The sequence below is a fragment of the Mesocricetus auratus genome, unplaced genomic scaffold (assembly GCF_017639785.1).
Source record: "Mesocricetus auratus isolate SY011 unplaced genomic scaffold, BCM_Maur_2.0 Super-Scaffold_100020, whole genome shotgun sequence".
NCBI classification, from domain to species: Eukaryota; Metazoa; Chordata; class Mammalia; order Rodentia; family Cricetidae; genus Mesocricetus; species Mesocricetus auratus.
This window is the reverse complement of record NW_024429201.1, coordinates 10,168,298-10,187,057: the sequence shown is the minus strand read 5'-3', so window position 1 is coordinate 10,187,057 and position 18,760 is coordinate 10,168,298. Positions and strand designations below refer to the sequence as shown.

At 39.1% G+C, this 18,760-nt stretch overlaps 1 protein-coding gene across 5 annotated transcripts in view; it reads left to right on the top strand.

Moving 5' to 3' along the window:
• Pde4d (phosphodiesterase 4D) overlaps positions 1–18,760 on the top strand; it is a 1,369,715-nt gene that overhangs the window by 691,698 nt on the left and 659,257 nt on the right. Inside the window, exon 1 of one of the 5 annotated variants that reach the window (XM_005065551.4) lies at positions 14,140–14,473. The exons of the other annotated variants lie outside the window; for them this stretch is intronic. Coding sequence (XP_005065608.1) covers positions 14,208–14,473 — 266 coding nt within the window. The 5' untranslated portion in view covers positions 14,140–14,207. Of the gene's footprint in view, positions 1–14,139; positions 14,474–18,760 lie in introns of those variants that run through there. 5 annotated transcript variants of the gene reach the window in all.

The window sequence follows — 18,760 nt, the reverse complement described above, 5'->3', positions numbered from 1 at the left end:
TTGCCCTTCCTCACAGCCTACTGCCAGGACCTGTGTAGTTTGCCTTTTTTGTCAACCTGAAAGAGCTGAGGGGAAGTTGAACCTCTTGCATACTTTAGAATATTGTGTGATTTTCCTTCCTCTGGTCTTCATCCATAAGTGCCTTAAGAACTTTGATTTTAGGAGGGCGGTGGTGGTGCATGCCTTTAATCCCAGCACTCGGGAGGCAGAGGCAGGCGGATCTCTGTGAGTTCGAGGCTGGGCTGGACCGACAGCCTCCAAAACGATACAGAGAAACCCTGTCTGGTAAAACCAAAAAAAAAAAAACAAAAAAGAACTTTGATTTTACAAGTGCAGATACCTAAAAGCTTCAAACTTTGATTGTTTGAGTTTTAACTTGAGAGTTGCTTTTGGAAATGTCTAACATGTGCTTCTTCATTCTCTGGGGTGATATAAGTTTTATAAGTTCAAGTCTGTGCTATTCTTAATTTTCAAGTCCTGTAACTGTAGAAAGATAATCCTTCTCTATAGTGTTTTCTTATACAAACAACACGTGGACCAGGCAGTAGTGGTGCACACCTTTGATCCCAGCACTCAGAAGGCAGAAGCAGGTGATCTCTGTGAGTCTGAGGCCAGCCTAGTCTACTAAGCAAGTTCCAAGAGAGTCAGGGCTGTTACACTGAGAAACCCTGTCTTGAAAAACCACAAAAGAAAAACAAACAAACAACAACAACAAAAATAGGACATGGGTTCAGAATCTAGGAGCTCACTTTAATCCAAATACCAGTGTTGATTTGGAGGTCTTCCTTATTTAACCATATATGTATTGAATACTCAGTAAGCTCTACAGTAGAATCCTAGACCTGCCCATTCCTATTCAAATACGGAACACAGAACTAAGAAATAAATTAGCTATACATATACTGAAAACAATGTAGAAACCATAAAGCAACATCAAAAATTCAGTCAAACCAACAGCTTTAAGACAATCACTAAAGAGCAGGCTCCTCGGAGTAGAGACTTGTCCAATGGCCAAAAAGCAGCAATGTTTTAGAACTGACTGCTGTAATCTTAAAAGGTCCTGTTGGAAAGAAAGACACCATCTGACAGAGTTCACATGGAGGGACTATTGTTAGGGGAAAGGGAAGGTAAAAGGGGGAAAGGAGAGAGAGAAGATCAGCAGAGCAGCAGGAGAGAGGAAAGAGAGGCAGATGGGACTTGAGCAGGGCCGGTTTAAAAGGGAACATAGTGAATGTGCACAGGTGCTTCTCTTAGTGGCTGAGGTCATATCCTGCCAGAACTTTAAGGGCATGCCAGTACAGATGCCTGAATACTAATGCTGACCACTATTGACTTCACTAGCACCTGTTTTAAAACGTTCCGGAATTGAGTAAGCTGGTACAGCAACCAATTATTTTTTTTAATTAAATTATGTAAATATTCAGTTCAGTAAAGCATTTTCAACAATAATTCTACAAGATAACTCTAAAGTTGTCACTTTTTAATTATTTGATGGCACTCTATTATTTGTAATTTGAAGCCATTTGACAGTAGCACCTGTTTGTGGAGGCACGGTGTGAGGATGCACTCTGAGGTACCACTTCCCAACTTGGCATCACCAACACCAGGTTGCCATCTTTAAATTACATGAGTAGTATTTGTACCATAGATACCACCATGCATTATAAATCAGGGACTGTGTTTTGTTTTGTTAATTGTATAGGTTTAAAAAGTAATAGAAACATGTTTATCATGCAAAATAATGTCCATTTAATCTTAGTAGCTGTTAGGCTGTAAAAACTAAGCAAATGGTTTTACTAGAGTTTTAAGACATGCCATGAAATTTTTTCCTAGTCAATGACAAAAGAGTGCCGTTACAAACTATTTTGTTGTCTTAGATTTCTCTTATGAAAACAAACCCAAATGACAAGCAGCAGCCATGGAGAACCTCATTTCCTTCAAAGGCAACTTTGGCTGACATCCCGCTGGGGTCACCTCCATTCTTTTTATTTTAGAGAAGGAAGCTGAGTCCCAGAGATTTGTAGGCCCATCTCAGGCCCTAGGACAAGTGAGGCAATCTGGACTAGATGAAGCACATGTATGCCTTCACTCAGGCTGGTACAGTGAGCCTCAAATCTCAGGCATCATTTAGAAATGGTTTATTATTCTACAAGAAGCATTTACATACACACACACACACACACACACACACACACACACACAACCAAAAAAACAAAAAACAAAACAAAAAAAACAGTGGCAGAGTTCTGGTCAGGCATGACATCTAGTGTACTTCTGTGTAAATGAAGGTGTAGGTCAGAAGACTAAACGCTCACAGCGAAATCTATCTGTATTACAAACAAGTGCAGTTTAAAACATGGTTTACTGAATAGTGCCAGAACATTACTGAAGAAAGAAAGGTAATGCCATCCTGCATCTCCAGTGCCTCATGCAATGTGCAGATACTGTCACACTGGAAACACCACAGTGAAATGCTTGGTCAAGTGAAATTCCAAGAGCAAAAATTGAGCACAGCCTTGGAAGCACAGGGAAATGTGGCTTGAGTTTTAACAGTAGCTGCTGATACTTTTCTTAATTCCTTCTACTTTAAGAAAAACAGAGGATATTCTTGAGGGACAAAAGGGTGTTGACAGTGAGTACAAGAAGATGGATATGGCTGTTTGAGGAGAAAAAAATGTGGGAAATCCAACACTGCTATTGCAGGAGCATCAAAAATTTGGCACCTTTTCTGAAAATTTTAAGAATGAAGATATCCTAGCACTTAACAATCTGACTTCTAACTGTCTGTTTTTTAAAACATGATCTACAGTATATGCCCAATGATTTACAAGACTGCTGATTGTGTTTCTGTGAAAACTAGGAAATCAGAATGCCTTTCCAAAGGCTGATGGTCACACTTTGGACTAGCATGCATCAGCTAAAAATAACAAAAGTGATTTTTGCTGCGGAACTAAGTGAAACTGCCAAATGATGACATATGACACCATAGCTTTTAGGGAAGACTCCAAAAACATTTCTTTGTAGGCATGTAAGTATTCATGATAGCACATGGCCTGTAATTCACTGTTCAATAAATGTAGCTATTAGCTACATAAACCTATTTAACTTTAAATTAATACAATCATATAACATTTAAAATTCAGTTCCTTAGTATATTAGCTCCATTTTCATTTGAGTCTACTTTGGCTGGGGGTCCCTACAATGGAAATGGAAAATTCCCAAAGATAACCATGACCAGCTACCTATGAAGAGGGTCAAGTTTGGGAATGGTTCCACATAGGAACTTTAGATTTCTCTTGAAATTTAAATTTCCTCACAGTGGGGATAAAGTAAATGTTATATAGATAATTTAATGATGATTACATTGGTAAGATTTAGAAAATAATGTCTATTTTCAGCTGATAGCTTAGTGGTAGTTGATTTGGGAACACTGCCTCTTCATTTGGTAGGTGAAAGTAAACACAGATAATACAAAAACAAATTGTACCCAGCCATTTCCTCAGGACCTCCCAACTGAGAAGTTCCTATCTTCCAGGAACTTAATGTCAAGGATCCTAGGAAACTGCTGCAGAGACAGAGATGCTCCCCTCTGGGTATAACAGGGCATTTGATTTTCCCTGGTAACTGATTAAATAATTACCAGTTGGCTTTATACATGTTTGCGTACTTAAAGATTATAAATTTTAGTTACCAGGCTTGCTGGAACAAATATTCTTATAGGATTAGTATAAAGCTATTTATATTTGTTCTGTTAGGATTTGCGATATGAATTTCAAAAAGGCATTGCGTCCATAGCTCTGCAGCACAGAATTTTCCTAACATACGTGAGGTCTCTGTTTAGTCTCCAACGCTACAAAAACATGACATTAATTCCAGAAGAAGAAGAAGAAGGTCAATTTGCTACACATAATTTAGCAATCATTTGAGCATTTCCAGGTCAGAATAACTTCTTTTCAAGCACTGGAAAGAAAAACAGATGCCCATTTTTACAGTTCCCCAGAGACTATAAGACCAGTATGAGGAACTAGACGGGAGAACCCTTTTTTTGGTTCATTGGTCGAGATTTAATTACTAGTGAATTCTATTGGTCTTTGGCAATGCCTCATTCTATGAAGGAAGACTATAAGTCCAAGCTGACTGTGAAATTGAATACGACCTCTAAATTGGATTATTTCTTAGAATATATGTGCATTGACTTCATAATTATTCCTGATGCTGTGATGAAATACTCTAACCCATGCAATTTAGGGGAGAAAGGGCATGTTTTGGCTCACAGGTCAAGGTTATAGTCCCTCATGGTAAGGGAGTCATAGCAACAAGAACTTGAGACAGCTATCATTTGTGTCTTTGTGTCCATAATCAAGAAATACAGCAATCAGCCATAGTGCCCAGCTCACTTCATCATCCTTGTGGTCCATGATTCCAGCTCCAGCAAGGGTGTTCCTTATCATAAATCTTTCTACCTCACATGAACCCGATCCAGAAAATTCCTCACTGTCATGTTCGAATCCAAATAATCCCTCACAGGCATGCCTAGAGAATTGTTTTAGATCCTGTCAAGTTTATAATCAATATTAATATCAGAGCTAAATAATAAAACGTATTTAGCAATTAAAATATTAGGCGATAACAAATCACTATACAGATAACTGAATGCAAAGGAATAGCATCACCTAGTTCCAAGTTATTGTTCTCATTACATAGCATTCATTTGTTATCAAGACTATTTTGGTGCATAGATTCTAGGTAATATTGCTGGTCTATGGGTAATCTATGAACTGCCTTTACATGCCTTCTACAGCAGTGTCTTCTCATGCAATACACATCTAGCCTTTTATTGGCTTAATGTATGGTATGAAATGCAATCCACACTGTTGTAATCTAGCTCTCAGGCACCCCCCCCTCATGAGCTTTACGAAGGTTATAGTTTCTAACTATAGATAGAAACAGAAGAGGATGGTGGACTTAGCTTGGAGACTGAGCATAGTAATAACTGAATCTAAAGGAAGCTAGCACCAAGGAAACACTTAGACCATCATTAGATATAGAAAAAGCTATTTGTGTGTATACAACATAAATGGAAACAGTCTATTGTAGGACATACTTTAGGAAGTGTAAGTTCAGAGTTTCCACATTGCCTAAAAGGTTAAGTCCTGATGTTCTGAAAATATGCTATTATGTAACAGTGAATATACCTCTCTCTGCAGCTTTACTATTTTAGAAGTAAAACAATACTTTGATTCCAAATATTAAATTAACTTAGGCATTGCTCTCCCACTCTGTCTCCTAAGCTGTGACTCAGATGTCAGAACACATTTTCTTTACCTAGTTAGGGAAAGAATTTTCAAAAGTTTCAGGGCTATCATAACATTGGTAAGGCACCTATATAGTGTGGCACTCTTTCCCTCCACCTTGCATTTCCTAAAAACGGAATATCGCCTTAAAGCAGAGTCAGTAGTGTATAGTAGCCCCAGCTACTAGTGGAAAGGACCATGTCACTACTTGACAATGGGTTTTGACTCTCACATTATAAAAACTTATAACCAAACACAAAGACTTAATACTTAAGGCTGTTGTTTTGTATATCAAAGTACCTTTTGTGGAGGGCATACTTACATTTTAAGACAATTTTACTGAGATATAATCTGCATGCCACACAAGTCACTCATTGGATGTGTACACTAAACACTGAACTGTACATTTTTGAGGTTTTAGAATCTATAGGACCTTAGACTAATAAATGTAACTCAAGAGAAGTTAAATGACCATATGAATGTGTTCATAGTGCGGTAGCTTGTGGAACTATGAATACTTCCCTGTTCTATACAAAGCTTTATGTGAGTGTCTCCTATAAACAGTAGATTCTAGGAGGCTCCTCATAGTTATGTATAAAAATGATATCCTTGCAAATGTGTCTGTATTTTGAGGATTGTTATTTCTGTATGTTGAAGAATTCCAGCTATAATTATGTCATTAAATACAGATACTTGTAGTGAAATATTTTATCTCATGGGAAACAGACCCAAAATAGAAGAAGGCCTGAGGCAAACATTATTTATGCCGATCACGGGAAGTTTACAAATTACATTACGCTAATTTTACAAAGACCCTAAAAACTATTCCCTTGATAAAAGAATGTATGGTAGGTGAACAGAGATGGGGAGACAAGAAAATATGCTTCTTCTTGTTGGGTTTTCAGTGGATCATGACTGTATTATATTCCTCTGGACTAAGGAGACACATTAGATTATGTTCATTTTCATAATGAACTGTTATATGAAGAAAGACAACATCCTTATTCTTATGAACTGTCATTAAGAACAAAGGCTATAAAGTGGACCCAATTTTCTGTGTTGTGGTACATGGAACCATTGGGTGAGTTTTTAGATCTCTTAGTTTTGACTGTAAGAAACTTTGAAGGATCTTGGTATGTATGATCTTGAGGAAGCTATATAACTTTTCTTTTATAGCTAACTTTATCCACTTCAGAATGTAAACAACAGTGCTTACTACCTTGGAGTGCTTATGATCATCAAATTGAGTGATAACAGATAGTGCTAATGAGTACACATGTGTCTTGCACTTGTGCCTAGTGGCTTTTTCAGTGATTGAGTGGGCTAGGGAGTGATACCATTCAGATATAGTGGGATATTAGATGTCTACAAATGGAACCCAAGATTATGGATTATTATTTCTACTGAAAAATATCAGATATAATAAAATGTGATAATATTGTACTTTTGAGGGGCATCAGAGTAGCATTTAGAAGGGTCATTCCAGAGTTTCTTTTAGCAACTAGGGATTGTTGCTCCTACAAGTCTTGTTTTAAGTGCATGCTTCAGGAGGAAAGGAAGGAACACTAATTTAGGTTATATTGTCTTTTGTCCCTCAGATATTCAGTAAACATGCCACTTTAATATTGTTGATATAGGGTTCTATACAATGTTAACTTTTCTTTTAAGGGAGGTGGTGAAATACTATCTAATACTTAGATTAATCTGTGAGTATTTAAAATGCTTGATGTTTTTATTAAAAGGAATCAGGATTGTGATATATAAATGTAACTCTAATATAAATGAGCACATGCATCTTTCTCAATGCCTTCTACATATGCTGGAAATAGTAACATGTCTTGGATAATTAATTAAGTGGATATTAATTAGTGGTATGTATAATTGAGTATGCTAAGGAATATCCAATCAATTTTGACTTCCTTATTTCATTGAATGCTCATATAAAGCCAGTGAACAAATCTTAATAATTAGTTCCTCATTAGCGCCCTTCCAGTTCTTTACAAACTCACATTGAATAGAAACAGATTTCAGAGGTCATCCTTTTCCAAATTATAAAACCTGTTACCATCAGATTAGCTGCATTTAAACCCCATCATACATTACCTGCCCAAGTACCAAGTACATTTTATTCTTTCTTTCTTTCATTTTTAGTCAGTAAGAATTCTAAAACCCTAACATCTCTTCCATCCTCCAACCACTTCCTTTGTCCAGGGAGTTGTTACTCTTTCTATGTAGAATATTTTAACTTTCACTCAAGCTCCATTTCATACTTGTAGTTCTCTATATGTTTAGCCATTAGACATTCTAAAACCCATTAAACTAGTTGTTCTGATTATTAACTTGACATTTCACACCTATTCTCTTTGTCAAAGAATTGTATTTTTTATTCAGTTTCAAAATTGATACGTTTTGGTGTCATTATGATGTAGCCACTGGGGAAATAGTTGGGAAGAAGGAGGGGTTCAGAAGGAAATGAATGGGATACCATGGGTTGTGAGGGTGGATATAGTCACAGTGGATTGCATATAGGTATAAAACTGTCAAGAAAGAAAAAAAAAGGCTAGAGAGGTGGCTTGGCTATTAACAGCTCTGGCTGCTCTTCCAGAGAACCTGGGATCAATTTCCAGCACCCACAGGGTGGCTCACAACTGCCTGAAAATTTCCAGTTCCTGGAAATCTGATGCCCTCTCTGGCTTCCAAGGGCATAGACATACATGCATGAAAAATATCCCTGAAATAAAATAAATATGAAAGAAAAAAAGGAAGGAAGGAAGGGAAAGGAAGGAAAGAGATCTCTAAGAGCTAGCCCAGGTATGAAACTTTTCAAAAAAGTTTCAATCTACAGTAGCAATCCACTGTGCTTTCAGATATAGGGATGTTACAGTTATATCATCATACTTTATAATGATATGAACTCTGAATGTGGTAAACTGGTGAAAGTTTAAGATGGAATAATTTTAGAATATATTATTTGACAATGTGGAAAACTACTATGGACTTTAATTAAAATGCCATCACATTAAAGGTGAACAGCTATATAGATGGAAAAAAACACACTGGAATTCCATCCCCCCTCCACCGCCCACCACCCTGCCTCCATAAGAACTCCATGACTTGGCAGGCTACACGGGTTGTCACAGTTTATGTTCTGAGTGCAGCCAAGGGCAAATTTTCTGTTAACTAGAACAAGAATTCAGAGCACTTAGGGGCCTATTGTTTTCCATAGTAATAGTCATGATTAATTTAAATATCAGATCTGCTCTTCTTTGGACACAGTGAAGCATAATGCCAAAATAGGAGACTCAGGTACCTTTAGACACGGATTTAGATCCAAAGTATACCATTGTTAAATGATAATGATCTTCGGCCCTTATGGTCCTAGCTGTAAAATAGTGATTATTTTAGGATGATTGCAAGAATTAAGTAAAATTAAATGCAAAATTCCTAGCATATAACCGATATCTACTAAATGTGAATCTTTGTTATAGGAACCATCTATAGGAAATTCATTCTGTACTAGGTACTCCTTGCAGCACGCTCACGTGCCTCTGTGTGTGTGTGCGTGAGTGTGTGTGTGTGTGTGATATATATATGCCTGTGTATGTTCTTATATGGATGCCAAAGGTTGATGTTTGTTGTGTTCCTTTATCTTTCTCCACTTTACTTTTTCAAACAGGGTTCTTCAACAAACCTTAACCTTGAACTCCCTGATTCAGCAAGACTAGCAGGACAGTGAGCACAAGGGAATTCTCCTGTTTCTGCCTTTCCAGTGCTAGGATTGTAGGCACACACTGACACACTTGACTTATATTAATTATTTTTTTGATGTTGGTGCTAGACATCTGAACTCAGGTCCTCATACTTGTATGGCCAGCATTTTACCAACAAGGTCATCTCCCCAGGGTCTCATGTTTTTATGCAAACATTCTTATGTAGACATCATTACACTATTTCACAAATAAGGGTCTGAGGCATCAAAGAAATACAGACAGCACAGAAGCTTAGCTGGGTTTCAAGTCAAGCTTTTCCATTTCAAACAGAGCTCACAACTTCATAACTATTATACAGCATAGCCTCACCCACTAGATGGACAATTTGAATGCAGTCTCACTTCATTGTGTATTTATCCAATTAAAACAAACTTAGGAGAAGCAAACAATGCTGGTTATTCAAGTATAAATCATTTTAATTTGTCCATTCTTTTGAATGAGCCTCATCATTGTTTCTTTTTAATTGTGGGAAAGCCAGCACTCACCTGAATACTGACAGGCACACTTAATTTGTCCAAGAATCTTCATAAATCTTGTATCCTTTGTTTTACAGTTCATGAATATTTAACCAAACAATATATTTTGGAATTATTTGAAAAGGACCACAAATATCATATATTTGTATGTGTTGGGGTCCTTTCCAAACTGTATCTATATCTTTATCTGTCTGTCTATCTATCTACAATTTTATGTTGAAAATTCACCAAGAGGTGTGACTGGAAGATGCTACTGCTGTTCCAAGCATGAGTGGTGGTGATGTGATCCAAGCATTTCACCGATACCCAAATTTCTACTTATTAAAACCTAAGACCTTATTCGGCTGTTCATTACAGTACAGTGTTTTCCAGACAAGCTCCTGAGAGCGAAGTTTTAAGAGATTTTGTGCAAAAGGCAGACAGCAGTGTGCTGTTGTTGGAAGGGCATCCTTAGATCCTGGCTTTATTATAAAGAACATTGCCATCTTATCTGAATGTGCCCACCTCCAGCTCTCTTCAGCAGTTAACAATTAGATTTTCCTAATGCAGAGATTTTCAAGTGTGATTTTGCCACACAGCAGGTTTTTCCTAGTAGTTTAAAGGGCTAACAGAGAATTCTCCCATCCAAGATCAGAGGAGATCAGTTGAGTTCAGGGTGGTATGGCCATAGACCAGAGAATTCTCAAAAAAAATCTAGAAAGCAACATACACCTCCATCATTTCATGAATTCAGGGGAGAGCTGGTAAGGCAAAAGGGAGCGGAACTAATCAATAATGGATGTTGGGACCTTAGAAGAGGCCCTCAGTCCTGCATCTACACAAGAATCAAACTAACCCCCCTCCCCATATGCTCCCCAACCTGACCCAATCCCATGGCAGTTGGAGATTGGCAGAACACATTCACCAGGCTTGGTCCATGTCTCACTACAAGGCTTGGTGAGGTTTGAACAGTTACTCTTCTAGTTTAGCTTAGCTGTAATAATCAGCAATGGACCCTGTCTCTAGGAGCATGGACATAATGGGTCATTAAAGAGAAGATCAGTTTAAATAACTTCCTTTACTTTTTAAAAAAATATTTATTTTTATTTATTGTGCGTTGGTGTTTTTGCCTGCATATATGTCTGTATAAGGGTGTCAAATCCCCTAGAACTTGAGTTACAAACAGTTGTGAGTGCCATATGGGTACAGGAAACTGAACTCAGGTTCTCAGGAAGATCAGCCAGTGCTCTTAACCACTGGGCATTTTCCCCAGCCTACATTTCCTTTTCTTAACAGCCTTATTCTGGACTGAAATCCTCACTGAAAGCAAGGACCAGGATCTAGATGTGCCTGAATTAATGATTTTCCCAATAGAACTCATTTGATTGTTGGATATAGATCTTTACTTGGTCACTCAACGTCAAACTGTCTACTTAGAACTGGACTCTAAGCATCTCCTACTCTAGTGATTTTTGTCTGGCCCCTTTTCTGTCGCATGTGTTGCCCTTGCTGCTGCAGTATAAACTCCCTGAGGACAAGGACAGTGTCAAGCTGTTCTTTATTCTCCACAGAGGGCTCCATATGTAGGCTCACTACAAAGGAAATACAACTTTTGTATGAGATAAACCATCATTCAAAAGCAGGGAGATTTTCTAAACTTTTATTTTTGTCATGTCAGTTTTCTTGCATCCTATTTTGTTTTGTTTTTAAACTGCTTTATGCTATTTTCTGAATCTTTGCTTCCTTGAGACAGGGATCTCTTTATGTAGCCATGGCTGGCCTGGAACTCATAGATCCATGCTTACCTCTACCTAGTGCTGGGATTAAAGGCTTGAACCAGTATACTAGGCCCCATTATCTGAACTTTTAATTTCTTTGAACCTGAAAATAATTTTACTGATGGCTAGATGCTGAATTTTTTTTTCTCCCCCAAAATTTCGCACCTGCACTTTCTGGTCCTTCTCCCAAGTGTGCCCTTCTGTCTTGTCTCTGTCCATTAATTTTTAAATGTATATTTACTTACCCTTTGACAATCTCATACATGAATATAACATATTTCAATAATAATCACTCTCCCTTTCAACTTACCATGGACCCCTTGACCATGTCTCCCTCCTTGTTTTCCCTCTCTAAAAATTAGTTTTTATTATTTTAAAATGCACATGTGTTTGTCTGTGTTACTATGTGCACGTGAGTATAGATGCCATTGGAGACCAGAGAAACGCGATCACCTGGAAGCAGAGTTACAGGTTGTTGTGTGTAGCCCCACTCAGGTGTCAGAACCAAACTTGGGTTCTCTCTAAAGGAAGTACAGGCTCTAAGCACTGGGCTGTGTCTCTACTCCCATGGCTCCACCCCACCTGATTCCCCCTTTTTTAACCTGCTGGAGTCATATTAGTTCTTCCAGTGTGTGCATGACTGCAGGACTATCCACTAGGGTATGGGCTATGGGAGATTTTATATTAATTTTTGAGCCTCATACTTTTGTATCTTTAAGGGTTTCTTCCTAACATGTGAACATGATTCTCCACATTTTGTTGTTGGTGCTGTTTTGGTTTTGTGTGTGTGTGTGTGTGTGTGTGTGTGTGTGTGCGTGTGTGTTTGTATACCTGACTAGATAGATGGTTTTCTGAGCATTATGGTGTAGTTTTCTAAGCATTTTTTTTAACTTAAACTCCTTGAGGGCAAGTACTATACAGCCAGTTTGTATAATTCCTCATGTAATTTTTAGCTTCTTAGCTCACTTTATATAAGTGTGTGTGTGTGTGTGTGTGTACACCAATACTTTCAAATTAGTTATTGTAGTGATCTGCAGAATGTGTAAGTGAGTATAATGTACATAGATGAGTGTCTTTTATTTGTTGATGAGTGTTGCAGGTTGTGAAAACCTTTTGCATTGATGGCAGTTCTTTAGGAATAAAAACAATCACACCTTGAGTCTTCAAGTTTCAATCTTTGCATGAAGTTTGAAAACTATACTACAGCATGTGCGTACCAATAAATTGTTACAAATGTGTTATCTCCAGGCATGGATCAAGTTGCTGACCTTAGGTTTTGATGAACAGAACTGCGGAGTATCTTTTACATACCTGTAACATTTGAATGGCAAAGATTTAAATTTAATGTGCAGCAGGGAGTGGGGATGGGGGGGAGGTATATAGGATTACTTAAGGTTAACAGCAACTATAGAACATCTCTACTTCTTACCACTTCAGAATCCTCCCAACACCATTAGTTTTCTCTAATTATTCCAGCCTCCAATTTTTGGCTGGATGAATTCTGTAGGTCCTCAATGAGGTATTATTTTTTCCAAGTGTAACACAATCTGAGATTCCCCAAAAGTCACCAGGCTGCTGGAGACACTCCTGTGCCAGGCTCCTGTTTTTTCCCCACCATTCCAGGGTCCACACAATTCAACTAAAAAGGTTTTATTGCTCACTTACTTGTTTTAACATTATTTTCTACTCCTTTCGGAAGGAAAATACCTTTTTTTCTTTATTTTAAACCTTCTCTAAATAAGTTTCTGGAAATTATTTTTTTCACCAATTAAAATATTTTTTAGAAACAATACAAGAAATTATGAAAAACTTAATTTATTTTACTCTTTCGTGGTTGGATGTATCAGCTCTATATATAGCATATATAACAACTAAAACCTTTTAAAACTATCCCTATGAAAACAGCCAGTCCCTTTTGGGAGGAGAGAGTTTAACTACAAAGAGATTACAAACACCATTTGTGGGGATAAATAGTGTTGCTTGGTGCTCTGAAAGAAGCATAATTAACAAGGTTGTAAAACCCAACAGTCACCCCGTGTCCTTCCTGTGTAGCATTTTGAAACCTTTGGCTTGTATCTGGAGGGGGAGTCCAAGTCCCTGTCATTCTTTTGTGATTCGTCTCAGAGGATACATCAGACTGACTTTAGTAAGCAAGGAAACAGTTCTCCTTGCCTAGCTACTGGTTGTTTATTCTTCCCTTATAAAAAAGGAAGAAAGGAAGGAAGGAAGGAAGAAAGAAAGAAAGAAAGAAAGAAAGAAGGAAAGAAAGAAAGAAAGAAAGAAAGAAAGAAAGAAGGAAGGAAGGAAGGAAGGAAGGAAAGAAAAGAAAGGAAAGGACTAACAATTTTCTTTTATGAATGTAGACCATAGGGAGATAAATAGCCCCTGGTGGAGCAGAAGGTCAAGTTCCAAGTTTTTCTTTCCTTTGCATTCAGAATAAGCAAATGGAAAGGCTGGCCAAACAGAGGAGTAGCAGGCATCTGATGGTTAAGCCCTCCCCCCAGGACTTTTTATGTACATAAGCAGAAGTCACTAGAGCAGCTGCGCCGCATTAGTTCCAATAGTTTAACAGGCTGCTTTGCAGGGCTGACAAAAGCCGAGCGAGCTAGCGCGGTGGCTTCCCTCCATGTTCCCGAGCCTCCGGAGCTCGTCAGTGATCTTTGGCTGGGGCTGGGGGAGGAGGGTGACGTTGAACAGGCTTTGGCGGGGGAGTGCCTGGTCTACACCCAGCAGCCTGCACGGAGAGACTGAGGCAGGGGCGGAATGAACTAACAGCAGCTGGATCCGACCTGTTTCCCTGGACATTTCCCCCCCCCCCCCCCCCGACTCGGATCAAGAGACTCACTGGAAACAGGCCAGGCAACCACGTTGTCCTGGATTGTAGCCAACTGTACAAAGTTGACCAGGAAAATGGCTCAGCAGACAACAAGCCCGGACACCCTGACAGTCCCTGAAGTGGATAATCCGCATGTTCCAAACCCATGGCTCAACGAGGATCTTGTGAAATCCCTGCGGGAAAACCTGTTGCAGCATGAAAAGTCCAAGACAGCGAGGAAATCCGCTTCTCCCAAGCTCTCACCGGTGATTTCTCCCAGGAATTCCCCCAGGCTCCTGCGCAGGATGCTTCTAAGTAGCAACATCCCCAAGCAGCGGCGCTTCACAGTAGCACATACGTGGTAAGGTCTGCCGCGATCACTGAAATGTTAGCCATACCCAGTGCTTTCTGCTCCTCCTGCGGCTTTGGGGGTGGGGTAGAAGATCATCATTCAGCTCCTGTGATTTATTGGAAGTAATCTCCCTTCATAGTATGTCCCACCAATGCCCAAGGCAGGGCAGGAATCCTAGAGATGGGTAACAGGAGTGGTTGAGGTGGGTGGTTCTCAGAGCTCAGTCTCTATTGCAAGTTCTTACAAGAAAATTGGATTCCAGATGTCAAAAAAGAATGTAGGTTTACTCCCATACCTAAGTGGTGGCTGTCTTTGATTTCTTAAGCTAATATCCTTGCCAGGTTCTCCTAACTAGCTTTCCAGAGAGGACCAGAACTGAGGGGAGGGAGGGGAGCATCATCAGCCTTAGCTGTCTTCTGAGTGATACCCATATGAGCAGGGATGTTCAGAGAAGTGTGTAAATATGTGGCCTCTAACCCTACATTAGTGCCCTCATAATCTTCATCCTGCCTCTGAAGAACAGGGAAAGGGGTTAGGAAGCCCCCAGGAAGTGTCAGGCACTACTTGGCACTCTTACCATGTTCTTGGAATTTGGTGCTTTGAATGTTTTGTATTTATACTTTCTTTATGAATATTTGATCATCATTATAATGGGTGAGATTGTTTTATGCATTTGTTTTCATGTATTTTTTTTTCTGGAGGACGTTTGACATTTCCTATTTAGTTTTCCCAAGCAAGCCAGTGTGTCTGAAAAGCCAAAACAAAACAGAAACAAGACTCGAGGAAGAATCAGTAAGATCTAACTGAGTAGCATGTCTGTACCCACTAATTCATTAATGAGAGTCAATGAGAGAGCAAATAAAAGACATGTCACACTCACAGACACGTCCAACTCCAGAGTGTTCATTTTAAATAGCTGAATGTCTGACTAAAGAAGGGTTCCTGTTGTCGTCAAGGTTTTAACTAGATGACAATGTCTCTGAGTTCCATTAGAGATAGTGGTCATACAAGGGACAAGGCAAATGCTGGATTTTTAAGGGTTAAAAAAATTGTATCTGGAAAATCATGAGTTCCCCCCAAGGAAAGAAGATACTGTTGGGAAACAAGCAGCAGATGAGAGAATGGCAGGGTGCATGCTGGATGATGTTGGAAGGAGGTGGTTGATTCAAGACCAGACACCGAGGCCAGGCAAGAAAACTGGCTTCAGTTTCCAAAGAAGTAGGGCAGTCTTTGGGTGTCCTCTGTCTGCTTTCTTATTACGTTTCCTAAGATTGCATGTATTGCTGACTGTGTAAGCCTCACTCACCCCTTGATTTCGGTCTACGTGAAGCAGCCTAGAGTTCAGTTGAAGGTTATCCGAGCTATTTGGGCATGTGGAGTATAAGGAAGGCAGGAAATCTCATGAAAACAGGCTTTCTTCTGAATCCGCTGCACTTCCTCTCCTGGTGCTGTTTGGAGACACTCCAAGCACAGGGTTTCTGCTAGTATTCCTTTTTGGCCTCTCAGTTCTCAGGCAGATCAGGGGGTGTAAAGAAAGCCATCAAAGTGGAAAAGATACACGTGCTATCGATCCTTAATTAACTCAGGAGGAAAGGGTTTCCTGCAGGGGCTGAAACCATCCCAGCGGGGGTTAGAAATAGCATCCGTGTTTTCATTTCATTTCAGTGAGTCCAAGGCTTTCATACATGCCACAGGTATCTTCCTTCTGACAACCGTCTCATCTGTGCATCAGGCTTTTTAGACCAAACAGAGACAGGATTTTTTCAATTATTTATTAATAATTTCATAGGTGAACACAATGTGTTCAAGTACATTCTTTGGCATTTTAAAGGTACGATTCAGAGTGCACATGTGCTCACAAACCCAATTGGTATCTAACTATATTCACATCTCCTAGTTCTTCCTAAACCATCAGCTACTTAAACATATGCTTTGTGTGGTCCTGTCTCAGAATGTTGGTTACTGCTGGAGATGTCCCTTCCACTTACAGTGCCTATAAATATTATGCACTTAGCTTGGATGTTTATATCTTATGCGTAATAGTTAAAAGTTGGACAAGAGTTATTTCTTGGTTCTAAGTTACTCATACTCTAGTTGAAAAAAATAATGTTGGAGGGTATCTGTTTCTTATAGAGCTCCTTTCTTTATAAAACACCCTCCAAATCTCAGTGGCTTGACACAGTGAATGGCATTTGCTTGCCTCTGTCTTTTTGTGGAAGGCAGTTTGCTTTAGAGTGCTTAAGGGACATGGGATCCCATCTTGTGGTTCTCTTGTTCAACACACAGAATCTCCAGGGTTGTCAACCAATGCTGAATAAGGATAAGTAACAAGAAAGATGGTAGGAGTGAGTGCCTCTAAGGTAATCTAGAAGAATACAGACCAACGAGGCTTGTTCTCCTCATCTAGAACTAAGCTCTGTATCCACATCTAATTCTGAAAGAGATACGGCTCAGCTCTGCTCCAAGGAAAAAGGTCAGACTGATCTGGTGAACCAGTTATGGTTATGCAGTAAGTTAATGATGAACTGTTCACTCTCTATACCACAGTTGAACTTCTAAGACAATTAGTCTTCGGTCTTTGTCAACCTCTGAAGTAAGGATCATACCAAAGCAATCCATTTGTTTGTTAGGTATGTTGAGTGAAAAGACCTTGACTGAAAGTGAACTTTTCTTCTAAGTGTCATCCAGCAGTCTAGGATGCCCTCAGCCTGGGTCTTTGCTCTTTTTGTTGTTGGTGGTGGTGTTTTTGTCTTTCTTCTTTTTCTTTTCTTCTTTTGCCCTATATATGTCTTAATGCAAGAGCTTTGTTCGGATTTACCCAGCAAAGAGCCAGGTACTCATCTTGGTACAGCCATACTTTTTGTCATGGTTGGCCAATGGTAAATATTCAGTAAATATCTCATAACTAGAGCCACTAATCAATATTTAAGTCCTCCTGTGCTTTTAAGAAAAAGTATTCTCAACACCTCATATTCACCTACTTGTATCCTGTGTTTCCCAAGCAGTTCTTTATTCTGAAACTTGTTTACATTTCCTAGTCCAATCAAAATGCAGCTTACACAGTAGATCCAAAGCCCTGGTGCCGTGAGACCTAAAAAGAGAGCAACTAAGCTGTCAGAAACCAGACAGACTGTGGAAGCTGAGGGCTCTGACTTTGCCAGCTGTGTGCTTTTGGACACCTAGCTTAACACTCACTTCCATTTCCCTGCTACTCAGTTTCTCATGACTAGTACTTAGGCGTCTGGTTTTCTCTGGCTCAGTTATATGTGAATTAGAGTGTGTTTCATGGGGATAGGTGGCCATGAAGCACCATCGTTAACATTTTTATTTTCATGTGCTAAAGCCTACTCAGAGCTTTGCTCTGCATGAACTTTTAGGATGATGTTTACATTTCTAGATGGTGAACTTGAGTTTATTTGCATTAAATTTTTTAAAGATCCCACCCAGAGAATGAGTGTATTTGTTTTTTGGGTGTTTGTTTTGTTTTGTTTTTAACCATGGGATAGAAGGCAGGAGAGAATGGGAGTCCTGAGGGTGGGTACCTCTCTCTGTCCCCATCTTTGCTCTCTGAGAGCTTCCTAATTAGATGTAGTTTTGTTCTCTTCACATTTCTGTAGCACATTTGGCTTCTGTTACTCTCTAAGAAACTGCTGCTAATAATTGCATCACTAAACAACAGTGGTGATGTCCTGAACAATCTCCTGTGTGATGGTTAGAACTCACACATCTGTGCTTATCACAATATATTTATAATAGATTGCCATTCCATGACTGTATTGAGGATTCTGATTTCATCAACACAGTCAGAGTCAGATTGTATAGGGAGTTCCCTATGACATCATCAGGAATTTCAAGTTTATGGAATCCCTGGAAAAGAAATCTCAACTTCTTATTTCAGAGTAACCAGTCAGGAAGTTGTTTGCATATTTTATTATTTTTTTTCTTACTGAGTTTTAGCACATTTCCATTGTGTTAAGTAGAGTCTTGAAGAACAAACAAGAACTGCTGACTTCTGTACTGGGGATCTTAAAAGACAGCCTTTAGTCATGATTAAACTACAAGCCCTTTGCTCTTTCGTTTCATTGTGTTTCTGAGACAGGGTCATGCATGCTTTGTAACCATATCTGATCTAGAACCCATTGCAAAGTCCCAGTTTGGCCTACAACTCACAATCTTTCTGATTCTACTAGCCAAGTACTAGAGTCAGAGGCAACCATGCCCCTTCTCTTTGTGATGAGATGAAGCTTAATAGTAATTATGTCTACTTTTAGCTTATATCATTTTCACATACATGCA